Source organism: Panicum virgatum, chromosome 1N (genome assembly GCF_016808335.1).
Source record: "Panicum virgatum strain AP13 chromosome 1N, P.virgatum_v5, whole genome shotgun sequence".
In the NCBI taxonomy this organism is placed as follows: domain Eukaryota; kingdom Viridiplantae; phylum Streptophyta; class Magnoliopsida; order Poales; family Poaceae; genus Panicum; species Panicum virgatum.
Genome location: NC_053145.1, coordinates 35,049,674 through 35,071,997, shown reverse-complemented (window position 1 = coordinate 35,071,997; position 22,324 = coordinate 35,049,674). Strand labels below are relative to the sequence as shown.

At 50.3% G+C, this 22,324-nt stretch overlaps 1 protein-coding gene across 1 annotated transcript; it reads left to right on the top strand.

Annotated features, from left to right (window-relative positions):
• Positions 1-846: 846 nt before the first annotated feature.
• Positions 847-21,921, top strand: LOC120655689 (protein Rf1, mitochondrial-like). Its single transcript, XM_039933632.1, has 3 exons — positions 847-981; positions 1,952-1,955; positions 19,991-21,921. Exon 3 carries the CDS (start codon positions 20,665-20,667, stop codon positions 21,589-21,591), a length of 927 nt encoding a protein of 308 aa, XP_039789566.1. The 5' UTR covers positions 847-981; positions 1,952-1,955; positions 19,991-20,664; the 3' UTR covers positions 21,592-21,921.
• The last annotated feature ends 403 nt before the right edge of the window (positions 21,922-22,324 follow it).

Genomic DNA, 22,324 nt, shown 5'->3' with positions numbered 1-22,324 from the left:
CCCTAGTGGAAGGTGGGACGTCCACCGCCCGGCGGCACCTGACTCGCGGCGCCCCGCCGCCCCACCAGCAAACGCATAAACCGCCGCCGCGGCCACCACCGCCCACTCCACGGCGCAGCACGCACTCCTCGCCACGCCCAACCCTGAGGCAGATGCAGGGCCGCCCGTCCGTCTCCTTGCCGAGCCGCTAGCCGTGCCGGGCCCCATCGGCATGTCCCGCCGTGTGAGCGCCGCACGCGACCGATGTTTGGAGCTGGAGTGCGCCATCGCCGACCGCGTTCGCTCAGGAAGCCTCGGCCTCGACGATGCCGTCAAGCTGTTCGACGAATTGCTCCAATACGCCAGGCCGGCCTCGATTCGCGCCTTCAACAGTCTCCTGGCCTTCATATCTCGCGCCCAGGGAAGGGACTCCTCAACCTCCGCGCTCGTCGTCTCCCTCTTCAACCGGATGGCCCGTGCCTCCCAGAACAAGGTGGCTCCTGATGGGATCGCCTGTAGCATCCTCACCGGTTGCTTCTGCCGCATGGGCCACCTGGAGCTTGGTTTCACCTCCCTTGGCCTCGTCCTCAAGGCGGGTTGGAGGGTGGACACAGTCATCAATCCGCTTCTTAAAGGTCTCTGTGACGCGCAGAGGGTGGGTGAGGCCATGGACATATTGCTCATACGAATTTCCGAGTTTGGCTGCACGCCAGATGTAGTTTCATACACCACAGTTCTAAAGGGTTTATGTGACAAAAAGAGAGTTGAGGAGGCGCTTGAGCTGCTCCAGATGATGGCTGACGGTGGAAGTGGTAGCTGCCCACCAGATGTCGGGGCGTACACCACCGTCATCAATGGATTGTTTAAAGGTGGACAAAGCTTACAACCTATTTCGTGAAATGGATGACGGGGAATTTTTCCGACTATTGTGACCTACACTGTAGTCATTGATGGCCTGTGCAAAGCTCAAGCAGTTGACGGGGCCGAGGGTGTGCTTCAGCAGTCCGTGGAGCGGCAGAACTTCATTCGTGAAGAGCTACACAAGCTACTACACGCTGGCTTCATCGAGAAGGTCCACCACCCCGAGTGGTTGGCCAACCCGGTCGTCGTCCCAAAGGCCAACGGGAAGCTTTGGATGTGCATCGACTACACCAACCTCAACAAGGCATGTCCTAGAGACCCCTATCCTCTTTCACGTATCGATCAGATCGTGGACTCCACCTCCAAGTGTGACCTTTTTCCTTTCCTAGATGCATACTCTGGTTTCCACCAGATTCAGATGTCTAGAGAGGATATGAAGCATACTGCTTTTGTAACAGTAGATGAGCTTTATTGCTAAATTGTCATGCCATATGGTCTGAGAAATGCCTTACCCACGTTTATACGAGCTATGAACAACACCTTCTGTAATCTAATTAGAGATATTGTTGAGGTGTATGTTGATGACATTGTGGTCAAGACTAAGGTAGGGTCAACACTAGTTGAAGACTTGTCCCTCGTCTTCGACCGACTGCGCACCACGCGCACGAAGCTGAATCCCGAGAAGTGCATCTTCAGCGTCTCAGTAGGGAAGCTGCTGGGTTTCCTGGTCTCACATCGAGGCATCGAGGCAAACCCAGCCAAGATCAAGGCGATCGAGGTGATGAGGCCTCCTGGCCGCATCAAGGACGTCCAGAAGCTTACTGGATCTCTCGCCGCTCTTAGCCGCTTCATATCGAGGCTGGCTGAGAGGGCCCTTCACTTCTTCAAGCTATTGAGGAGGTCTGGTCCATTCTCATGGACTGAAGAGGCTGAACAAGCCTTCCAGGAATTGAAGCAGCATCTCACCTCGTTGCCAGTATTGGTGGCTCCAGAGCCAGGTGAGACGTTGTTTCTGTATCTCGCTGTGTCTACTAAGGCGGTCAGCATGGTGCTGCTCGCCGAGAGGATGGAGCTAGCTCGCCAGGGGGACACCAGGGTCTCCCCGGCCAAGGATGGTGAGCCGGACCCCAGACATGGGGGCCCGTCAGCCTCACCTCTGCCTGAAGATCCGGACACCGGACAAGGGGGTCCGGAAGAGCCTCGTCTCAGTGGGAACCCAGAACCGTTGGGGGCCCAAGGACCTGACGTGGTGGATAAAGGCGAACCGGACCCGGTCGCCAGGGTCCGGACCGTCCAGAAGCCGGTCTACTACGTCAGTGAAGTCCTCCACGAGGCGAAGGCCAGGTATCTTGAGACGCATAAGCTTATCTATGCCATACTTATTGCGTCCAGGAAACTGCGCCACTACTTTCAGGCACACCGAGTTGTCGTAGTGACCTTTTACCCGCTAAGAGCGATCATGCACAACTCCAATGCCACGGGCAACATCGCCAAGTGTGCAGCAGAGTTGGCTAAGTTCCAGCTGGACTTCCAGCCTCGCCATGCAGTCAAGAGCCAAATCCTGGCTGATTTCATAGCGGAATGGACTCCTTCCCCAAGCAATTATGGGGGTCCGGACTTCAACGCCGGATCCCCGGAGCTGGAAATCAGGACACCAGTCTTCACCGAGCCCCATTGGACACTCTTCTTCGACGGGTCCATCCGCAAGAAGTGGGCTGGAGCTGGTGTGGTCCTCATCGACCCAAATAGAGATCAGCTGAAGTACATGGTGCACCTTGAATTCAAGGCCACCAACAACATGGCGGAGTACGAAGCTCTGATCTTTGGCCTGACACAAGCCCCTGACCAACAAGGGGGATTCTCAGCTAATCATCAAGCAGGTCCGAGCGGATTGCAGCTGCAACAATTCCCAGCCCGTGGCATACCTCATCCACGTGAGGAAGCTCGAGAAGGACTTCGACATCTTGGAACTGCAACATGTTCCCCGCGAACTCAACTCAGCAGCAGATGATCTTTTCGCGAGAGCATCTACCTAGGCATCCGTGCCCGATGGCATCTTCGAAAGACGGTTGCTGAGATCTACCGCCCAGCCTACCGAGCTGGGTGAAGGGGATCAAGCTAGCACCTCGAAACTAGCGGTCCCGGTGGCATTCCACCTGTGGAGCCCGCCCTGGGTTGTGAGCTCTGTTGAGGATCCTGGAGACCTCATAGAGCCACCCCCACCTGCTCAGGGAAGTCCCGATGCATGGATCTCCGAGATCCGGGGCTACCTGAAAGACAACATCCTCCCTGATGACGATGTGTCCACTGAGCGCATAGTACGATTGGCTAAACGCTACGCGGTGGTAGAAGGGGATCTCTACCGCCGTGGCGCCAATGGTATCCTCATGCGGTGCATTTCCCAGGGAGAGGGCCGCGAGTTGCTCGCGGAGATCCATGGAGGCGAGTGTGGAAGTCATTCCTCATCTCGCACGCTTGTTGGCAAGGCCTTTCGGCATGGCTTCTACTGGCCGATAGCACTCCAGGATGCGGCTGAGCTGGTAAAGTCCTGCAAAGCATGCCAGTTCCATGCAAAGCAAATACACACACCGGCTCAACCTCTACAAATGATTCCGCCCTCATGGCCATTCGCCATATGGGGGGGGTGGATATCCTGGGGCCGTTCCCCCGGGCCGCCGGCGGGTACCGGTTCCTCTACGTCGCCATCGACAAGTACACAAAGTGGCCGGAGGTTACCCCTGTGGTGAACATCACTAAGAAATCAGCAGTCGCATTCCTCAAGTCCATTGTGTGCAGATTTGGCGTCCCAAACCGCATTATCGCAGACAACGGGACCCAATTCAAAAGCAGACTCTTCCAAGAGTACTGCGAGGACATCGACATCCAGCTATGTTTTGCGTCCATGGCACACCCCCGTAGCAATGGACAGGTCGAGAGAGCGAATGCAGAGATCCTCAGGGGACTCAAGACGCACACCTACAACTGTTTGAAGAAGCATGGTGCCAAATGGGTTGACGAGCTTCCATGCGTATTATGGGGCAACCGGACCACACCCAGCCGAGCCACCGGGGAGACTCCATTCTTCCTGGTCTACGGGGCTGAAGCATGCCTTCCCCCGGAAATTCACCTAGGCTCACCACGGGTCCAGGCTTTTGATGAATCCATGCAGGAACAGCTGCGGCGTGACGATGTGGACTTCGTTGATGAACGAAGGTGGCGAGCAGCAATCCGAAATGCAAGCTACAACCAAGCGCTCAGGCGCTATGATCAACGGTTCGTGCACAGTAGGGAGCTCCGGGCTGGCGACCTCGTCCTGAGGTGGATCCTGAACCGAGCAGGGCTCCACAAACTCTCCCCCAGCTGGGAGGGGCCCTTCAAGGTTACAGAAGTATGCCGACCCGGATGCGTTTGCCTTGCCACAGAAGATGGAGTGCCGCTGCCCAACCCATGGAACATAGAGCATCTGCGTAAATTTTACACTTAGACAGAGCAGGGAAATAAATTTTTCCTTTGTAATAAGATAGAATTAGTGAGCGGCCAGAGCGGTTGGGGTCCACCCTCGTAAACCCGGCTTCTGGCATCCATCGCACCGTCGGCTAGCATTAACACGCGGCCCAAAGCGATAGAGGTCCGCCCTCGTAAACCTGGCCTCTGGCATCCTGTTGGCGCTCCTTAAGTACCCCTTTTATCCCTCGTTTATCCTTGGTAATGGCATGAACTTAATATCAATATCACTAACCGTCCTAACCCCGACCTAATTATTGGTCATTTTCACACTTGCACATATATTTTGGAGGAACTTCGTTTCTGCAGGTTTTTGGCCTATTTTGGAGCATGAAATGACGAGGCCCGTGATCGAGCGCTAACACGGAGAAAGACGAAGGCCAAAACCCAAAGGAAGGACCAAAGCCCATGTTGATTCGAAGCCCATTCATGCACATCCATCCTCCAAGATAGCCCAAAGGACCAAGCCCATGAAGATGAGATCAAGATACTTCGGGATTAAGCAAAGCAAATGAAGATTTAAGGAAGGATTCCCTATCCTATCCTTTCCTCGAAGATATCTCCAAGATAACGACGTCCAAAGGGGTGCAATCGTGAAGGACATAAACTCTAGAAGATGCGAGGAGTCTGCACGCAAAAGATGAGACCAAGGCGAGCCCGAAAGGGGGTAGGCCGGCTGGCCTAGGCCCATGGAGCCGGCCAGCCTAGCCCGTTTCCAAGGCGGTTCGGCCTCCTCTTCGACCGGTGGCTTCCTCGGCTTATAAATAGCTCGCACCTTATTCAACTCGCGGCATTAATCCACCCAAAACTCGACGAAACCCTAGGGCCAAGACCGGAGGAGGCTGACGGCCGCCGCAATTCTTCGAGGGTACCTAGGAGATGGCTTAGGCCACCCCTAGCCGCCATGGCCTCCTTGCGAGGTTGTGACATGGTGGAGTTCGGGAGTCACCCCCAACATTCGTCGGGGTATGTACACACACGATGGTGATATCAATCTACTCTTTATTCTAGTTGTCTCGACTTTGGTCTACTTCAATGCATGCTTTCTTTCTCATATGTGATGCATCCATATGTTCATAGTAAGATTAGATCTATTCGTGGTGATTAGTCTATATCTTGCAGATACGTTAAGGTAGCGTGTTTTAGCTAGTTGGTTGATTACCCTGGTGTGGTGACAGCATGGCGGAGGGAAAAGCCCTAGCGACGACATGATGTGGAATAGGATCGATGACGAGTATCATGGGAGTCGTGGCGCGGCCACCAAGAGGAGAGCTTCGAGTAAGAGTATTTGGTGGGCGTTTGGGGTAAAGCTTTGGGAAACTTTAGGCATTAACACGCACCTCATACCGGCGACCTTGGGAAAGTAGGCCGCTTGCGAGCAGCCTTTCTAAGAGATGATTTCGTGTACCTTTAGTTGAGATGCAATCTATGTTTTGATCACCTTTTTGACTAGAACTGTACCGATAGGCCCTAGCTCCTTGGTTGCGTTATCTCATCTACGGTTGTGGGTGTGATGAACACTTATGCTTCATTCATATCTATCAAGTGTTCAGTTTATATGCAATCTTCGCTTCATGTTTAGGATAGGTTCGATAGATTAGATGGTAAACTCTAGTCGGTTCGCTTCCGATCCACAGATTGATAAACCTTGGGGGAGTACTCTAAGGGAAAAGCTACCACGATCCGTGCGCTTGCGGTACGTAAATTGGGGCTCTAAGGAGTGTCAACAAGCTTTTCTGGCGCCGTTGCCGGGGATCGGCAACTCGAACCTTAGGGCGATCTATCTAGTTTTTTGGACTAACCCTAATTTTTTTATTTTTGCATATACCCTTGTTTTCTTGTTTGTGTCCTTGAAAGCAGGTGGAAAAAGTTAGACACCAAACTTGGACTTCGAGAAGTCCATAATCCACTTCGACAAATTTCAACAATCAGCAACAAGATGATCGAGGAGCCTCGACATGGAACATCGACAACGTCCACATCAACATGACGGCAACAACATCAAGATTCGCTCTTTAGTGGTAGGTGCTAACTTTTGTTAGTGGCCCATCATCCGCTATCGAGTCCCCACTCCCCAAAGCAAAAGATGATAAATAAGGTACGCCGCCGTGTCAATTGATTTTAAAGACTGATGTTTTTGGGAAGAATTGTTTGTTCAAGCAATAGGTGTGAAGCATGCCCGCGAAGAAAATCGTGCGATCATCATCATCTATGAAGTGTTACTGTTGTGATGAGTTTTTCATCCAAGATCAGAGAAGTACCATGATAAAATATTAGATTATTTTGAAGATCCATCAAGTCTTCTTTCCAACAGATCAAGAACCATCAACTTTAGAGATCGGTGTGAAGAGTTATGGTAAAATCTTTCAACGCTGCGCGTTCTGAAATCCCTCTGGACAGACTGCAGCGCCGTAATAAAACGAGCATAACTTCTTTATCTGGAGTCTAATTGGGGGTGAATAACCACTTGTTGGAAAGATAATTTGATGCACCTTGCAATGGAGGATAATTTTGGTACATGTTCTGCACTGGATGAAGGGGAATTCAATGAGGACAGAGGCAGTAGCATCCGACGAAGAAGGTGATGATGATGTCAAAGGATGATTGGAAGGTTGTGTACACAAAAGATGATGATTTGAAGTTGACCAAAGCAGGAGGCAACAAGATTAGAAGAACCACGACACCACCTATCTTCTCCAGTGGGATGCTCGATATACTTATAATCGAGTGACGCTATCAAGGAAGGAAACCGTTCGGATCATCAACACGAAGCACAGGAGCATCTTCGATCCCGACACCTTAGGCAAAGCAAGAACTATGGAGACAGACCATTGGAGTAATGATACTCGCTGGTGAAACAATGGCGATGACCTTGAAGCCAAGGACACACGACACTACGCTCCAAAGACCACATGATCGAGATCATTGACATCTTTGGGCGAATTCACAAGAAGATATTGTTCTCATCAATATCCAGCCCGACCTCAGAAGCAAATAGCAGCATATTTTTTGATATTAAAAAGCTCCACGAAGTTCCCGTTCTAACGAATCAAGAACCAAGTCAATCAGAGATTCCTACAAGCGGGTATGGTCAAAACATTGAAGGTTGTGCACTCTGAAAATTTCTGGACAGCACGCAGCGCCAAAAGTGAAATGGGCATAACTCTCTCGTTTGGATTCGGTTTAAGATGAATGACTACTCGTTGGAAAGGTAATTTCATAAACATTTCAATAGATCTATATTTTGGTATATGTTCTGTTGAGTATACAGAAGAGATTCCACAAAGAAGAGGCAGGAGCAACGCGATGAGAACAAGATAGAGAAGATGACGATGACAACAATTAAGGGGAGCTTGGGCGATGCTTTCATCAAGCGTACGTGATAAAATTCAGAGGCTTGGAGTAGAGGAAGAACCCCAATGACATTGGCAAATGAAGACACAAGCGGTCGACTTTCGACAAATGAAGATGTTGCAAGCAAACCACGATGGATTACAAGAGGTGACATCAAGCTGCATGGACACTTCGGATTCTCGCACGAAGGACCATGGCTTCACATCAATGAGAAGGTATGTGAGAAAGTCAAGCTCTATGACTTTAAATGAAGCGCTTTGCGGGAGGCAACCCGTTCATTTTATTTATATATATTAATATAACCGTCTACATTGCACTCTTTAATCGGAATATCAAGTAATATTGTACCGTTGCTCTAACAAAAACCACAACTTCATGTTATTCATTCTAAATGTTATTGAGGGAGCACTTTGTTATTTGATCTTGGGAAACTTGTAGACCTTTTTGTGTGCCTGTTAGCGTTTTGAGTCTTTTTCTTTGTGTCTTTTTAGAGAGATTTATGAAGCATTGCACCACCCTTTGATTCTAAACTTGTGGCTAGTTAACTTAAGCTAACCTTTTGTTTTGTTTTAGACCACCTCATCATGTCATATCATTTTGTTCACCCACCCCGTGTTGCATTGCATACCATGTTGTTCGTCTCACCCTTGCATTGCATTGCATGTTGCATTTTAAAAAAAAAACTTTTCTAAAAACATTGACTAGCCTTGTTTTTTAGATCCTAAAACCCTTAGGAAAACCACTCATAGAGCAATCCTAAAACATTAGGTTATGTTCTTCATTCAAAAAAAATCTAACTTTTGTTTCTCTCTAGTTTTTTTTAAAAAAAAACCCACCTTAGATAGAATTTCTATACCCAACACTCTGTCTTCAAAATTTTTGTTTTAAGCCAAAAAAATATAGGAAACCCATAAACCTACTTCTAAAACCTTGTTAGCTCGGTTGCTTGGTCCTTTTCGATAAATAACCTTTTCATTGACAAAAGCGTCACTTCTTATGAAGTGTCGCGAAGGCTTTTTGTCACTCTTAGCAATTATTTTTGAATAAGCTAGTTGCGGAGCAACATCGAAAGGTCCTTTTAACCTGGCTAACGCTTGTTTTTGCTTACTTTGCATTTGCACTTTGCATCCATTCCATTGTTCATGCACTCATTTTGCTAGCTTGGTCTCAACTTCATTGATAAAAGCTTTCATATCCATGTTAATGCTTCACGTGAGCATTTTCCTTTTGGCAATCTTGTGTAAACATGGTGTTTAGACATGATTGAAGACCATCATCATTTAGTTACCAAGCTATGAGGTTGCATTTGGTTGGTTAATAAGCTTTGCATTGCGCTTTATTTTTTTCTTGTGCTATTAAGGCCTATTGATCTTGGGATAGACATGGTGTTTTGACCTTGGTTAAATAAGTCTTTTTGGCTATGGTGAAGTTCGGCAACCTAGTTGTAAACATGGTGTTTACAACTAGGTGTAAACATTGTCTTTGTTTATATACCTTCCTCTCATTTGCATTTACACTAGCACACACGTACACTCACTAGTTTCGCTAAGCTAACTTTGCCACAAATTAAGATCTTAGGAATGGTAGGTTTGTTGGCATTTTTTTCTACTCCCGACCATCACCCCGGGGGTAGTGTGTGTTTAAAATGTTTTGCAGGCATGAAGAAGTGTTCCCATGAATTCGTGATCAAAGAAGAAATCAAATTCGTCAACGTCTCCAAAGTTCGAGAGCAAGGCCCGCTGTTTTCATCAAATTTTGCGCATGGACAGAGACATACAAGGAAGAAAAAGTTGATATTCAGAAGCTCCATGAAATTCCCATTCCAACGCATCCAAGGTCAATGAATTTTAAGACCTGTACAAGGAGATATGGCAAAAACTTTGGACGCTGCGCATTCTGAAATTCGGAACAGATTGCAGCGCTGGGATAAAATGGACATAACTCTCTTGTTCGAAATCAATTTTGGGCAAATAAGAACTCGTTGGAAAGAAAAATTCGTGCACTTAGCAATGGAGCAATGTTTCAGTACAGGTTCTGTTCTGGAAATTGAAAGAAAAATTCGTGAAGATGAGGTAGCAATGGGACGACAAGGAATTGAAGGAGGCGACGACGATGAGAAGCAAGGATTGGGACCATGACTTAGTACAAGAAGAAGTTGAAGGAAATTGAGGCAACAAAGGTGAAGACACATTGAAGATGATATTCATACACATGAGGGAAGAACTTCAAGAATTGCAAGATGGCCCATCTTCTCCTTCCACGCCTAGCATCATGTTAAGCATGGGGGAGGATTTTGTGGACAAGGAGTAAGATAATCACGGTTGCCACAAGATGCTCATGATTCTTCTTCCATGCTTAGCACAATGCTTAAGTACGGGGGAGGCCGCGCTACACTTCATTACGAGCATCGAGAAGGACGGTAATTCTTCCTCAACTCTCTCTTTTTCTAAATGCTTGTACATATATGCCTTCAACCATAGATGCAACCTTAGTATATCTCTCCCTATAATAACATAGCTACTAGGAGTACAACCTAGATTTATTTTTGTTTTCAATGAATGATAACCACCATCACCTTGAGCTCACCATGATGATATTCTTATATGCTCTTGCTTATGGAAAAGTGATGAAAGTTGCTGCTTTGTTTTACCTACGCTATGATGTATATGACTTGACGCTTTGCTCTCAATTAAATGGAATTAAAATGATTAAATACCGGCTCTTTTATTTGTGGAGGTTAAATGACTAAATTTTAAACCCACATATTCTATGTTGCTCTTTGATTTAAGTCTACCGATGACCTTACACCTTGTATTGTTTAATTTGAAAACTTAATTCCTATGCTATCTACATTTGTGAATCTCTTGCAAAGTTCTACCTACCAAAGCGTATACATACATATTCTTTCATGATGAAACCTTTCGATTGCAAACTTATATTTTGATGAGTTGGATTAAGATTGATTTCTTTGGTACGAGACTAAGAAGCTAGTCATTTTGTTTTTTTTTTGTAACCTTCTTTTTGCTAGCCTATTTATCCATGCATTGTGAATTTCTACTTCGGGAATTTTGCAAACCTCGCTGGATATCCACCCTAAACCAAAAATATCTTTTTGTGATTACCTCCTTGACCACAACCCAATTTGAGTATGGATTATCATTTCGACAGAATCAAAAGAATCAAGGGCACCATATAAAGAAAAGTTTTGGGAGACAAGGCTCCCTGGAGATTCAAGAGGTTCTACGAAGAAAAATGTGAATTTGAGATACTTACCCTAGCTAGTTGGTTCTCCCACTATTCATACTCGAGGACGAGCATTCGTACAAGCATGGGGGGATGGCTGGGTAAGTATTCTATGTTATCAAAAGTTCTAAGGAGCAAAAAGAGAGAGAGAGAGAAAATAGAAAAATAGAAAAATGAAAAAGGAGAAAATAAAAGAAAAATGATAGAAAAAAAGAGAGAAGAATAAAATGCTCCTTAGCTCTTTTTGGCTTCATTAATTTTCCAAGTTATTTTGAAGAATTATTCCATACTCAAATCTTCCAACCATGTGCAATCCAATAACGAGAACTTCATTTGTGTCTCGGGATCATCATTTGCCACTTGCACATGTCCACCTATCTAAATGTGTGTATTTCATCTTTCTCCCTCTCCAACATTATTTTCCAATGGCCTTTTTGACTAGTCTCGGTAATTCCATTAGATCTCTCTCTTAGTTTGACAATATTTCAGATATAATGTTTTGCTAGGATTGTTTTTACCTACAAAGCTCCACATAAGCCTTCCACTTTTATATATGAGTAGAATAGGTTGAAGACAATCTAATGTAGGCTTGAGAGACTTGATGAGATGAGTATTTCCATGATCTTTTGCAAGAGAACCTCACTTATGTTTGATATGCATTTTTTTGAAAACACTTCACGATGAAACGAGGTAAAGGTTTGAAGTTCGCTTAAGTTTGAGATCATTGCATTTATCTATTATTGTGGCTTGTTCTTTAATCGCTAGTATATCTCCCATAATGAAAAAGTAGCCGGTCACAACATGAACTTAAATGCTAAATACTTGAGAGAGCAATATGCCTTATTATGTATGACTAAGTGCAGAGAGGACATTGAGGGGCAATGCTGATTTCTTTATAAGCAAAGCTCCTGGACTTACTCGAGGACGAGCAAGGTTTAAGCATGGGGGGAATATTGGCGCTCCTTAAGTACCCCTTTTATCCCTTGTTTGTCCTTGATAATGGCATGAATTTAATATCAAAATCACTAACCGTCCTAACTCCGGCCTAATTATTGGTCATTTTCACACTTGCACATATATTTTGGAGGAACTTCATTTCTGCAGGTTTTTTTGCCTATTTTGGAGCATGAAATGACGAGGCCCGTGATCGAGCACTAACACGGAGAAAGACGAAGGCCAACTCCCAAAGGAAGGACCAAAGCCCATGTTGATTCGAAGCCCATTCATGCACATCCATCCTCCAAGATAGCCCAAAGGACCAAGCCCACGAAGATGAGATCAAGATACTTCGGGATTAAGCAAAGCAAATGAAGATTTAAGAAAGGATTCCCTATCCTATCCTTTCCTCGAAGATATCTCCAAGATAACGACGTCCAAAGGGGTGCAATCGTGAAGGACATAAACTCTAGAAGATGCGAGGAGTCTGCACGCGAAAGATGAGACCAAGGCGAGCCTGAAAGGGGGTAGGCCGGCCGGCCTAGGCCCATGGAGCCGGCCGGCCTAGCCCGTTTCTGAGGCGGTTCGGCCTCCCCTTCGACCGGTGGCTTCCTCGGCTTATAAATAGCTCGCACCTTATTAAACTCGTGGCATCAATCCACCCAGAACTCGACGAAAACCTAGGGACAAGACCGGAGGAGACTGACGGCCGCCGCAAGTCTTCGAGGGTACCTAGGAGATGGCTTAGGCCACCCCTAACCGCCATGGCCTCCCTGCGAGGTTGTGCCATGGTGGAGTTCGGGAGTCACCCCCAACATTCGTCGGGGTATGTACACACACGATGGTGATATCAATCTACTCTTTATTCTAGTTGTCTCGACTTTGGTCTACTTCAATGCATGCTTTCTTTCTCATATGTGATGCATCCATATGTTCATAATAAGATTAGATCTATTCGTGGTGATTAGTCTATATCTTGCGGATACGTTGAGGTAGCGTGTTTTAGCTAGTTGGTTGATTACCCCGGTGTGGTGACAGCATGGCAGAGGGAAAAGCCCTAGCGACGACATGATGTGGAATAGGATCGATGGCGAGTATCATGGGAGTCGTGGCGCGGCCACCAAGAGGAGAGCTTCGAGTAAGAGTATTTGGTGGGCGTTTGGGCTAAAGCTTTGGGAAACCTTAGGCATTAACACGCACCTCGCACTGGCGACCTTGGGAAAGTAGGCCGCTTGCGAGCAGCCTTTCTGAGAGATGATTTCGTGTACCTTTAGTTGAGATGCAATCTATGTTTTGATCACCTTTTTGACTAGAACTGTACCTAGAGACGATAGGCCCTAGCTCCTTGGTTGCGTTATCTCATCTACGGTTGTGGGTGTGATGAACACTTATGCTTCATTCATATCTATCAAGTGTTCAGTTTATATGCAATCTTCGCTTCATGTTTAGGATAGGTTCGATAGATTAGATGGTAAACTCTAGTCGGTTCGCTTCCGATCCACGGATTGATAAACCTTGGGGAAGTACTCTAAGGGAAAAGCTGCCACGATCCGTGTGCTTGCGGTACGTAAATTGGGGCTCTAAGGAGTGTCAACACATCCATCGCGCAAGCCATGTATATCAAGTTGCAAAGAAAAGATTTGCCCCAGTTCTGTCTTTGTGTCAAATTTTATTTCGCATTTCGATTCTCGAGATTTTACTTTTCTAACCCCGCGCGGACTTCCACTCTGGTCGCTACAATTAAGATCTGAATTGAGTTGCTGGACTACCGTACAGGTCCGGACCCCCTTTACTGCTGGGAAAGGGGTCCGGACCCCTAGGGATCTACTCTGGAGAGGGGGTGCTTGTTTCCTGGGGTGGTCCGGAGTCCTGTGTAGCCGCTTTGCCGGTTCCGTACCCAAAGCCTACACACTCCACCACCCTGTAATGAGTGCTCTAGTACCCGGAGCTGGGTAATTAGGGGCCTGGACCTCGTTCTAAGCTCAAGGGTTGGTTTCCTAAGTCCTACACGGCAAGTCCAGCTCCATATCTCAAAGGATCAAGTATGACAGAATGACCTCACCCACTGCTAGGAGGGATCTGGAGCGTCGGAACCAGGTCCGGTAAAGTCGTGTTGTTTTCTGGAGTGGTCCGGAGCCCTGTGTAGCGCCTTAGCCTGGTTCCGCACCCTGCCTACACACTCCACCACTCTGTAACAAGCATTGAACTACCTAGACCTGCATATCCAGAGCTCCGGACCTCGTACTAGCTTGGGGGCGGTCCAGAATAAGTCCCGCGAGCCTGATACTAAGCTGTGACTTTGAAGTGATATGCAGGTTAAGCCTTGGCTGGTGGTAGCTAGCCTCAAACCATTAAGTCTACCTACCAGGGGGTCCCGGCATCCGCTTTAAAGGTTTCATGCAGATCGAGGTCCAGTCTCGGTAGTAGACAGACTCAAAACAATTGAGCCTATCTCCCAGGGGGCCCGGAGCATTCCCTTTGAGCCAGACATCATGGATCGATTCTGCATGCGTCAAACAGCTAAGTTGCAGTATCATTACTATCATATAAGCGAGTTTGATTCTCCTCTCTGTAGTTCTTTCTGCTACACAGGGAGTAAGACGCTCGTTCGACTTGCAATCTATGCTACACCTATGCCCAAGGAGGCTTGCTCAACCTCATACGGGGGTCCCGACTGTCTTCTTCGGCTCGGGTGGCAGATAGGTCCAAACAACTGAACCTATCTGCCAGGGGAATTGTCCCATACTGAAAACCGATTGAGAGCCAGACCAATTTAAATACCGAGCCCCGGGAAGCGTATTAATTCCGGATCGATCCTTTTTGCGCGAAGCGAGGACGAAAGCGCAAGAGGATTAATTAGCAGGTGTGGTTTACTCAATGTGTAGAGTAGATCTTAGCCGTTATCCCGGGCCGGGTCGTTACAGGGCCAGGGCGCCGGGGTGCTGCATACCGCAAACCAGCAATTGACAAACCGCTAAGTTGAAATTTTCCTCCTCTATTTAAAATTTCAACATGGGCGATACAATGTTTGTTTCATAACGCAAAAACAAAAGTACAATGTCCAGCTCAGGAGTCTGCAGGTTCCTGCTTGAAGTAGGCGGCGACAAAGTCGACGACGTCCCGCACGCCTTCTCGAGCAGAGGCCTCCGTCTCCGCCACAGGACCGTCGACCACAGGAGCTAGCGAGATGGCCGGGTCGTGGCTCCGGAGGCAGGTCAGGATGTGCTCCGCCACCATCCGGATCAGCTCGCGGCCCTCGACTTCAAGCTGGCCAGCAAGGACCGGCTCTAGGCACCGGAGCCTATCCGAAGTGGAGTTCAGCACTGGGAGAGCGTCAGCAATCGAAGCTGGCGGCTCCGCCACTTGGATTGGGCTCATTCCAAGTGGCACTAGCGCTAAGCTCGCTTCGCTCGCCCAGTCGACGATTCGCTGGGCCCCCATGCGCTGGTCCTCCTACAGCTTCCGGACCACTTCCTGGACTGCCTCCTGCACCCGGGTGTCCAGCGCTGCCTTGGCCGCCTCCACCTCGCGGTACCTCTCCTCGAGGTCGGCCTTCCTCTTCGCCGCCGACTCCTTTAGGGACTTGAGGGCCTCGCGCTGGCGCTCGAGCTGTTGCTCCATGTTGGCAGTAAGGGATTCCCACCTCGTGAGGGACTTCCTATCCTCCTCAAGCTCCAACTCGGCAGCAACCTGCTTGCTGGCGGCCTCCTCCAGCTACTTGCGCCATCCTTGCAGGGTCCCAGAGAGCTTGTCTAGCCCCTGCTTACGGGACTCGAGACCCTGGCTGCAAGCCTCAAGCTCGGACCGCTGAGCCACGAGGCGAGTCTCCAGCTCGGACCGCTTAGCCGCGAAGCTGACCACATCCTTGCCAAAAGCCTCCTCCAGCTACGCCAGGGCCTTTTCCCGGCTCGCTACCGCAACCTCCCGGTCAAATACCTTCCGAAGATTAGCTCGATAGGCCTCTTTGGTTGGCCTTGAGTTTGGACCGAACATCCGCAGCATAGGAGGCTTCGTCCTTCGTGCGCGCCTCCAGGCGGGTGTGCCAGTAGCCGAGGCGCTGGCGCTCGCTCTCCAGAGCAGCCCACTCCCGCCGGAAGGCCGCCTCGGCAGTAGAGGTCGCCTCCTCTATCGACTGCCGGATCCGGACCAGCACCTGGGGGAGGGGAGCCGCTTCCTCCTCCGGGGGACCCTGCAGGGGCCGCCTGCCGCAGACCTCCTCTAGTTCTTCCTCTGCCGAGGGTGAGCAGTGGGGAGGGGACGTCCGGTACAGGCGTCGGGACCTCAGGAGCCAAGGAGCTCGTCGTTGCCGCGCCCGTCGCCGCTGCGCTCGCTGACGCCAATTCCGGTGATGGCGCGACTATCGCCGTAGCCGAGGCCTCGGGGGCCACCGCGTCTGGTGTGGCTGCGCCTGACACTGGCGCATCCGTCGCCACCGCGTTGGGTGTGCCTGCGCCTGGCACAGGCGCATCCGCCGCCGCTGCGTCGGGAGTAGCAGCGCCTGACGTTGGCGCACCCGCCGCCGTCGTGTTGGGCGCCACCGGGTTGGCGGAAGCTGCTGCACCCGGGCTCCCCGCACCCGCCGAAGCTCCCGCCGTTGCGTTGGGCGTTGCAGCGCTAGCTGTTGGCGCACCCGCCGCCGCCGCCGTGCTGGGCGCCACCGGGTTAGCGGAAATCGCTGCACCCGGGCTCCCCGCACCCGCCGAAGCTCCCGCCGTTGCATCGGGCGTTGTAGCGCTAGCTATTGGCGCACCCGCCGCCGCCATGTTGGGCGCCACTGGGTTAGCGGAAACCGCTGCACCCAAGCTCTCCGCACCCGTCGTCGCACCCGCCGTCGCCACCGAGGCCCCTGTCGCCTGGACCCCCGCTGACGAGCCAGCGGCGGTGGAAGAACTGCTTGAGCGAGAAGTCCTGGCAAACAAAGAGAAGAAGCTTTCAGCAAAAAGCGGAGCACCGAGAATAAGGGAAGTGGATAGAATAACACTAACCCTGAAGCGTCGGGTCTCCAGCGTCCACGGAGGCTCGATGACTGCCTCTGCTGCTGCTGATCCCATGGCGGCGGCTGAGGCGTAACCCGAGGCTGCTCCTGCTGCTGCTACTCCCGTGGCTGCCGCTGCTGCTGTTGCTGCCGGGGGGAATTATCTCTCGGCGGCGGTGGTGGTGGTGCGGCTACTCCGGAGGTCCCGCGAGGGCCGGAGGCCCGGGAGCTACCCTGGCCCGCGTCCTTATCGGTCCTCTGACGCTTCGCGGCGGACTCCGTGACTGGGGTCCCGTCGCCCAAGTGCAACCTGCGCCGGCCTGCTTCTCCCGACGATGCGCCGGAGCTGCTCCGGGCCTGGCTGGGACCGCTCGTGGCGGCGCTACCGGCCACGGCCTGCTTGCCCTTGGCAGTGGGGCCGGACCCCGCGGCGCTCGGCACAGCTTGTTCCCCGGACGCACCAGGGATCCGGAGCCCACGGTCCAGGTCACCTCCAGTCTGGCGCGCTGCCAGCCCACCGTCGTCGAGGGTCGGCAGGGTGGCCAGCACCGCGGTCCTCAGGCTTGAGTCCTCGCAGAGGGGGACGACACCCTGAGGGAGGATCAGGTGCTTCGGGATGAAGATTTCCCCCATCACCGCCCGCACCAGGACCTCCAGGGCTTCCTGGGTCAGGTCGCTCCCCTCTCCGCGGTGGGTCCTGCTGCAGTCGTTGAGGCTGGTGAAGCTCCAAGCAGGGCGCGGCCGCTGCTTCAGGGGGCGATCCGGTGCTTCAAGAAGTCCCCGAGCACGTGTAGCGAGGTGAGGCCGCTCTCCGCCAGCGACCGGATCTTGCTCAGCACGGAGTCGAAATCCGGCGGCAGGGATGGCTTGGCCCTCCAGGACAGGCGGTCAGAGGCGGGCCCCCCGGTCGGCATGAAAAGGCGCTCGTTGGCTTCGGTGGTGGCGATCACCCACTCCCGGCGCCACTCCTCCCACTTTCCGCCAACGAGTCCGGGGATGTACGGCGTCCGCAGGTCGCTTGTCGACTGGAAGTAGTACGCCCCCACTTCGTCTTTGCCCTTCCCGGACTTAACCAGGACGAAGAAGTGGCGGAAGAGGATGACACAGGGCCACACCCCCACGAACATCTCGCACAGGTGCACGAAGATGGCCGTCAGGAGGATGGAGTGCGGAGTGAGGTGTTGAAGCTGGAGGCCAAAATCTTCCAGCAGCAGCAGAAAGAATGAGGAGATCGGCAGCCCCAAGCCCGTGGAGATGTGCGAGATGAACATCACAAACTCCCCGGCGCGCAGGTTGCCGAGGGGAAGCGAGCCTGCTCGAATCCCCAAGCAGTCTCTTGTGCACTCCACCCAAGTAGGCGGCGCACTGTGTTCAACTCCTCCTCAGTCTGGAAACGGCGGGGACGACCAAGGGATGCCATTTCGCTACGGAGGTAGGGAGCAATCTACGCAGGAAAGCAAGGTGCGAGGAGGCTCGAAGGCAAAGGGGCGCAAAAGTTGGAAGGAAGAAGGCGAATGCGGGAAGGTAACCGTGGTATGCGGTTCGCCCCTTTATGAAGCCTAACCCAACCGGCACGCCCCGGAACCGTCACTAGAACCCAAGCGACGCTCACACCTGGAGTTAACCGCCCAGTCCATGACAAAGGGGCTCAGGCCCGCCTGTCAGGGAGGGCGGGTAACAAGCAAATGTGTGAAAAGGCGGGATCTGAACCGTCGCCCGCGCGTGAAGTGAGGCAGAAGATGAGCTGACGTGCGCACATTAAGCGCTGGCATGACCCAGCTTTTCGGGAACTGCGCCGATGGTAAATATCCCGTTTACTCCGGTCGCAACAATGCCGAGTGTCGCACACGTGACTAGGTGAACCACTATGCGTGGGGCCACGAGTCAGTAAGCCGTTGCGATGTGATGAGGCAACGAAAAACCCGATGGGTAGTCAAAGCCGGACAAGACTCTTGCAGTGAGAGGCTTCAAGTTATGCAAAGCCAAATCCCAGTAGTGGCCCCACCTGCGGGTTCGTCACCTCTCCCGAGGTGGGCCCGGGGGCCACTGTCGGTACCCTGTAGCAGGGATACCCACTCTAACTGCAGCTAGCCAAGACGCATGTAATCATCCGTAACTACACCATAAGGGGCCGAGTAGCTGGGCCCCATGGGTCAGGCTCTTACCTCACCGGGCCAACGGCCCCGGACCCGCTCCCCGCTCTGGGACGGGTCCGGTGATGCCACGTGACCCTGAGGAAGGGAGGCTCCGAACCAACAGCCGAAGGCTCGGACCCCCCTAGGGGTCCGGGACCTCCCGCGCCCATCCGGACCTCCCACGTGAGTAGAACCAACATACCACCGGGGGGGTCCGGAGCCGCCACGTGTTCCGTGGGCGCGGGCGCGGGAGCGAGTCTTCCGTTAGAAGACTCGCCCACCCACCGCATTCAATACGGGTGGTTGAGGCATGCTCTGCCGCCGCGGCACGCGGGACAGCCTTTGTCAGACCTCACTGTAGACCGCGTTTTACCGAGGTACACAGTGCAGCCGCCTGCGTAGCCGCCGCGCAGAGCCGTCTGCCGCATTAATTGGATATAACGGCACGACACTTTTCCATCATGCCGTCTACGCCGCAAGCTACATGGCCGTTCAGCTACACTGCAGGCGACGCCGCAAGCTATGCCTGGCGCCGTTTCGACAAGACAGCGCCTGGTCATGCTGAACGGGGGATTCCAGGAGCAGGCAAGAGAAATCCAGGAATGAGATCTTCTCCGCCTGCAACGCCATAATGTATGAACAGTACGTTATTTTATACTACATCGTGTGGGCTCACCTGTCGGGGACCCAATGGCCATGTACGCGCCTCCCTTGAGATATAAAAGGGAGGTGCTCGCTGTACGCAGAAAAGGCTCTCTCGAGCACACACAGACGCACACTGGACTCAGCACAAGCTCTCGCAGACTCTCTCGAGGCAAAGGCAATACAACACACAGTGGACATTGGGTATTACGCTCCAGCGGCCTGAACCACTCTAAACCTGCTGTGTTCATCGTGTTCTTGAGCGAGATCGAACTAATCCTAACTAACCCCCGAGTACTCACCATCTGGGCTTAGTCGGGTGCATTCCGCCACCTGGCTGTGGTTTGCCACACCTCGACAGATTCATAAAGGTGTCAAGCCAAATATTCAAACATATACTTGTCTGATCCATGGATATTGCTCTTCAAGACAGGGGAAAGAGGTGGTTCGAATGCTCAAAGAAATGTCCGCACATGGTCATCAGCCAGATGTTGTCACTTGTAATTTGCTGTTGGACTATCATTGCAAGAATGGAAGATGCACAGAGGCTAGAAAGATTTTTGACTATATGATTGAAAAGGGCATAAAACCAAATGTAACTACATATAACACTCTGCTTCATGGGTATGCTACCAAAGGAGCTCTTTCTGATATGCATGGTCTCTTGGATTTGATGGCAGGAAATGATATTTCACCTGACCATCATACCTTCAACATTGTTCTTTGTGCGTATGCTAAAGGTGGTATGATAGATGAGGCAATGCATATATTTGACCAAATGAGGCAGCAAGGGTTGAATCCTAATGAAGTCAGCTATGGAACAATAATAGATGCACTTTGCAAGTTGGGAAGAGTGGATGAGGCTATGCTTAAACTCAATCAGATGTTCAATGAAGGGGTGACTCCAGATATCGTTGTTATTAACTCCCTAGTGTATGGACTGTGCACTGTTGACAAATGGGAGAAGGCCGAGGAATTATTTTCTGAAATGTTTATCAAGGAATCCATCCAAATGCCACATTCTTCAACACAATAATGTGTAACCTTTGCAGAGAAGGTTGGGTCACGGAAGCTCAGAGTCTCCTTGACTTGATGGTACGTGTAGGTGTGCGACCTAATATTATCTCATATACTATATTAATAGATGGCTACTGCTTAGCTGGTAGGATGAAGGAACCTATGAAGTTACTTGATGATGTGGTCCGAGTTGGCTTGAAACCTGATGCCTTTTTTTATAATACTTTGCTTCATGGCTGTTGTAGATCTGGCATGATAGATGCTGCAGTTAGACTATTCAGAGAAATGTTAAGCTGTGAAGTTAGGCCTGGAATTATCACTTATAACACAGTACTTCAGGGTTTATTTCAGTCTGGGAAGTTTCCTGAAGCACAAGAACTCTATCTCAATATGATCAAAAGTGGAATGCAACTCAACCTTTACACGTACAACATAATTCTGAAGGGTCTTTGCAAAAATAAATGTGTTGATGAGGCATTTAAAATATTTCAGAGTCTATGTTCTAAGGGGTTTCAACTTGACATCATTACCTTCAGCATTATGATTGATGCTTTGCTCAAAAGTGGCAGAAAAGAAGAAGCTATGGATATGTTCGCTGCTATCTCTGCCCATGGTTTAGTTCCAGATGTTGGGATCTATCACTTAATGATACAAAATCTCATAAAAGAAGGCTTGCTCGAAGAGTCTGACAATCTGTTTTTGGCAATGGAACAGAGTGGATGCACTCCAGACTCATGTATGCTAAATTCTCTTGTTAGGAGGCTGTTGTATAGAGGTGAGATAACAAGGGCTGGGGCTTACCTCTACAAAATTGACGAGATGAACTTCTCACTTGAGGCATCTACTACTTCCTTGCTAATATCAGTTTTCTTGAGGGAGGAATGTCAGCACCAAATGATGTCCCTACCTAAAAAGTATCATTTTCTTGTGGATGTCAAGAAATGAGGATTATTCAGAGTAATTGGATTCTCAACTGTGTTGAGACATGTTATCTCCAATGCAGTTATTATTTCTGTCTCAAGCTCTAATTTACTTGCCATATTCTGTGGTCTCCTTTATTTAGAGAAATGCTATCATAGTAGTGCTCTTCAGTATCAAGTTTATCACCAAGTGAAATTATCTTGCTTTTAGTTGCAGTTATGTTTAGAACAGGAATCAATTTACTAGTTAATGGTACAACAAAGTTCAGATGCTTTTTGTTGCATTGTTTGTTAAGGAATCGCACACTCCGAGGATAAAATCTATCAAAGTGTCTACTGCTTGCAAATCAATGGTTCCGGTAAATTCAATACTATAAAAAAAACTCGGCCGGGTGGGGAAAGACTGCCCCACCGGTATTAACTTTAGAAGAAGCCTCGGCTTCCCCGACCGAGAAAATCCCCGAACCCTGGCCCCGCCCTGACACTGGGAGACGTAACCCCTGGGAACTGTGCCTGGGCCATGTAAGGGTCCTCAGGCCGACCTGGGCCGTCTCACAACCAGTGCTTTGACACACGGGGCCAGCGAGGGGATTTTTTTACCCTCAGCCTGAAATTCGCTCCCACGGGGAGTCGAACTCAGGACCCGAGGGGTGCCGCCGGAGTGACTAACCAACTGGGCTAGCATCCTTCGGCTAAATTCAATACTATCATTCTATGGATTAGGAACATGTGCCCATTTCCATAATACATAGCAACAT

Bases quoted from the DNA above. Each gene is read 5' to 3' on its own strand.
- LOC120655689 (XM_039933632.1), top strand. From the start codon at position 20,665: ATGTGTAACCTTTGCAGAGAAGGTTGGGTCACGGAAGCTCAGAGTCTC.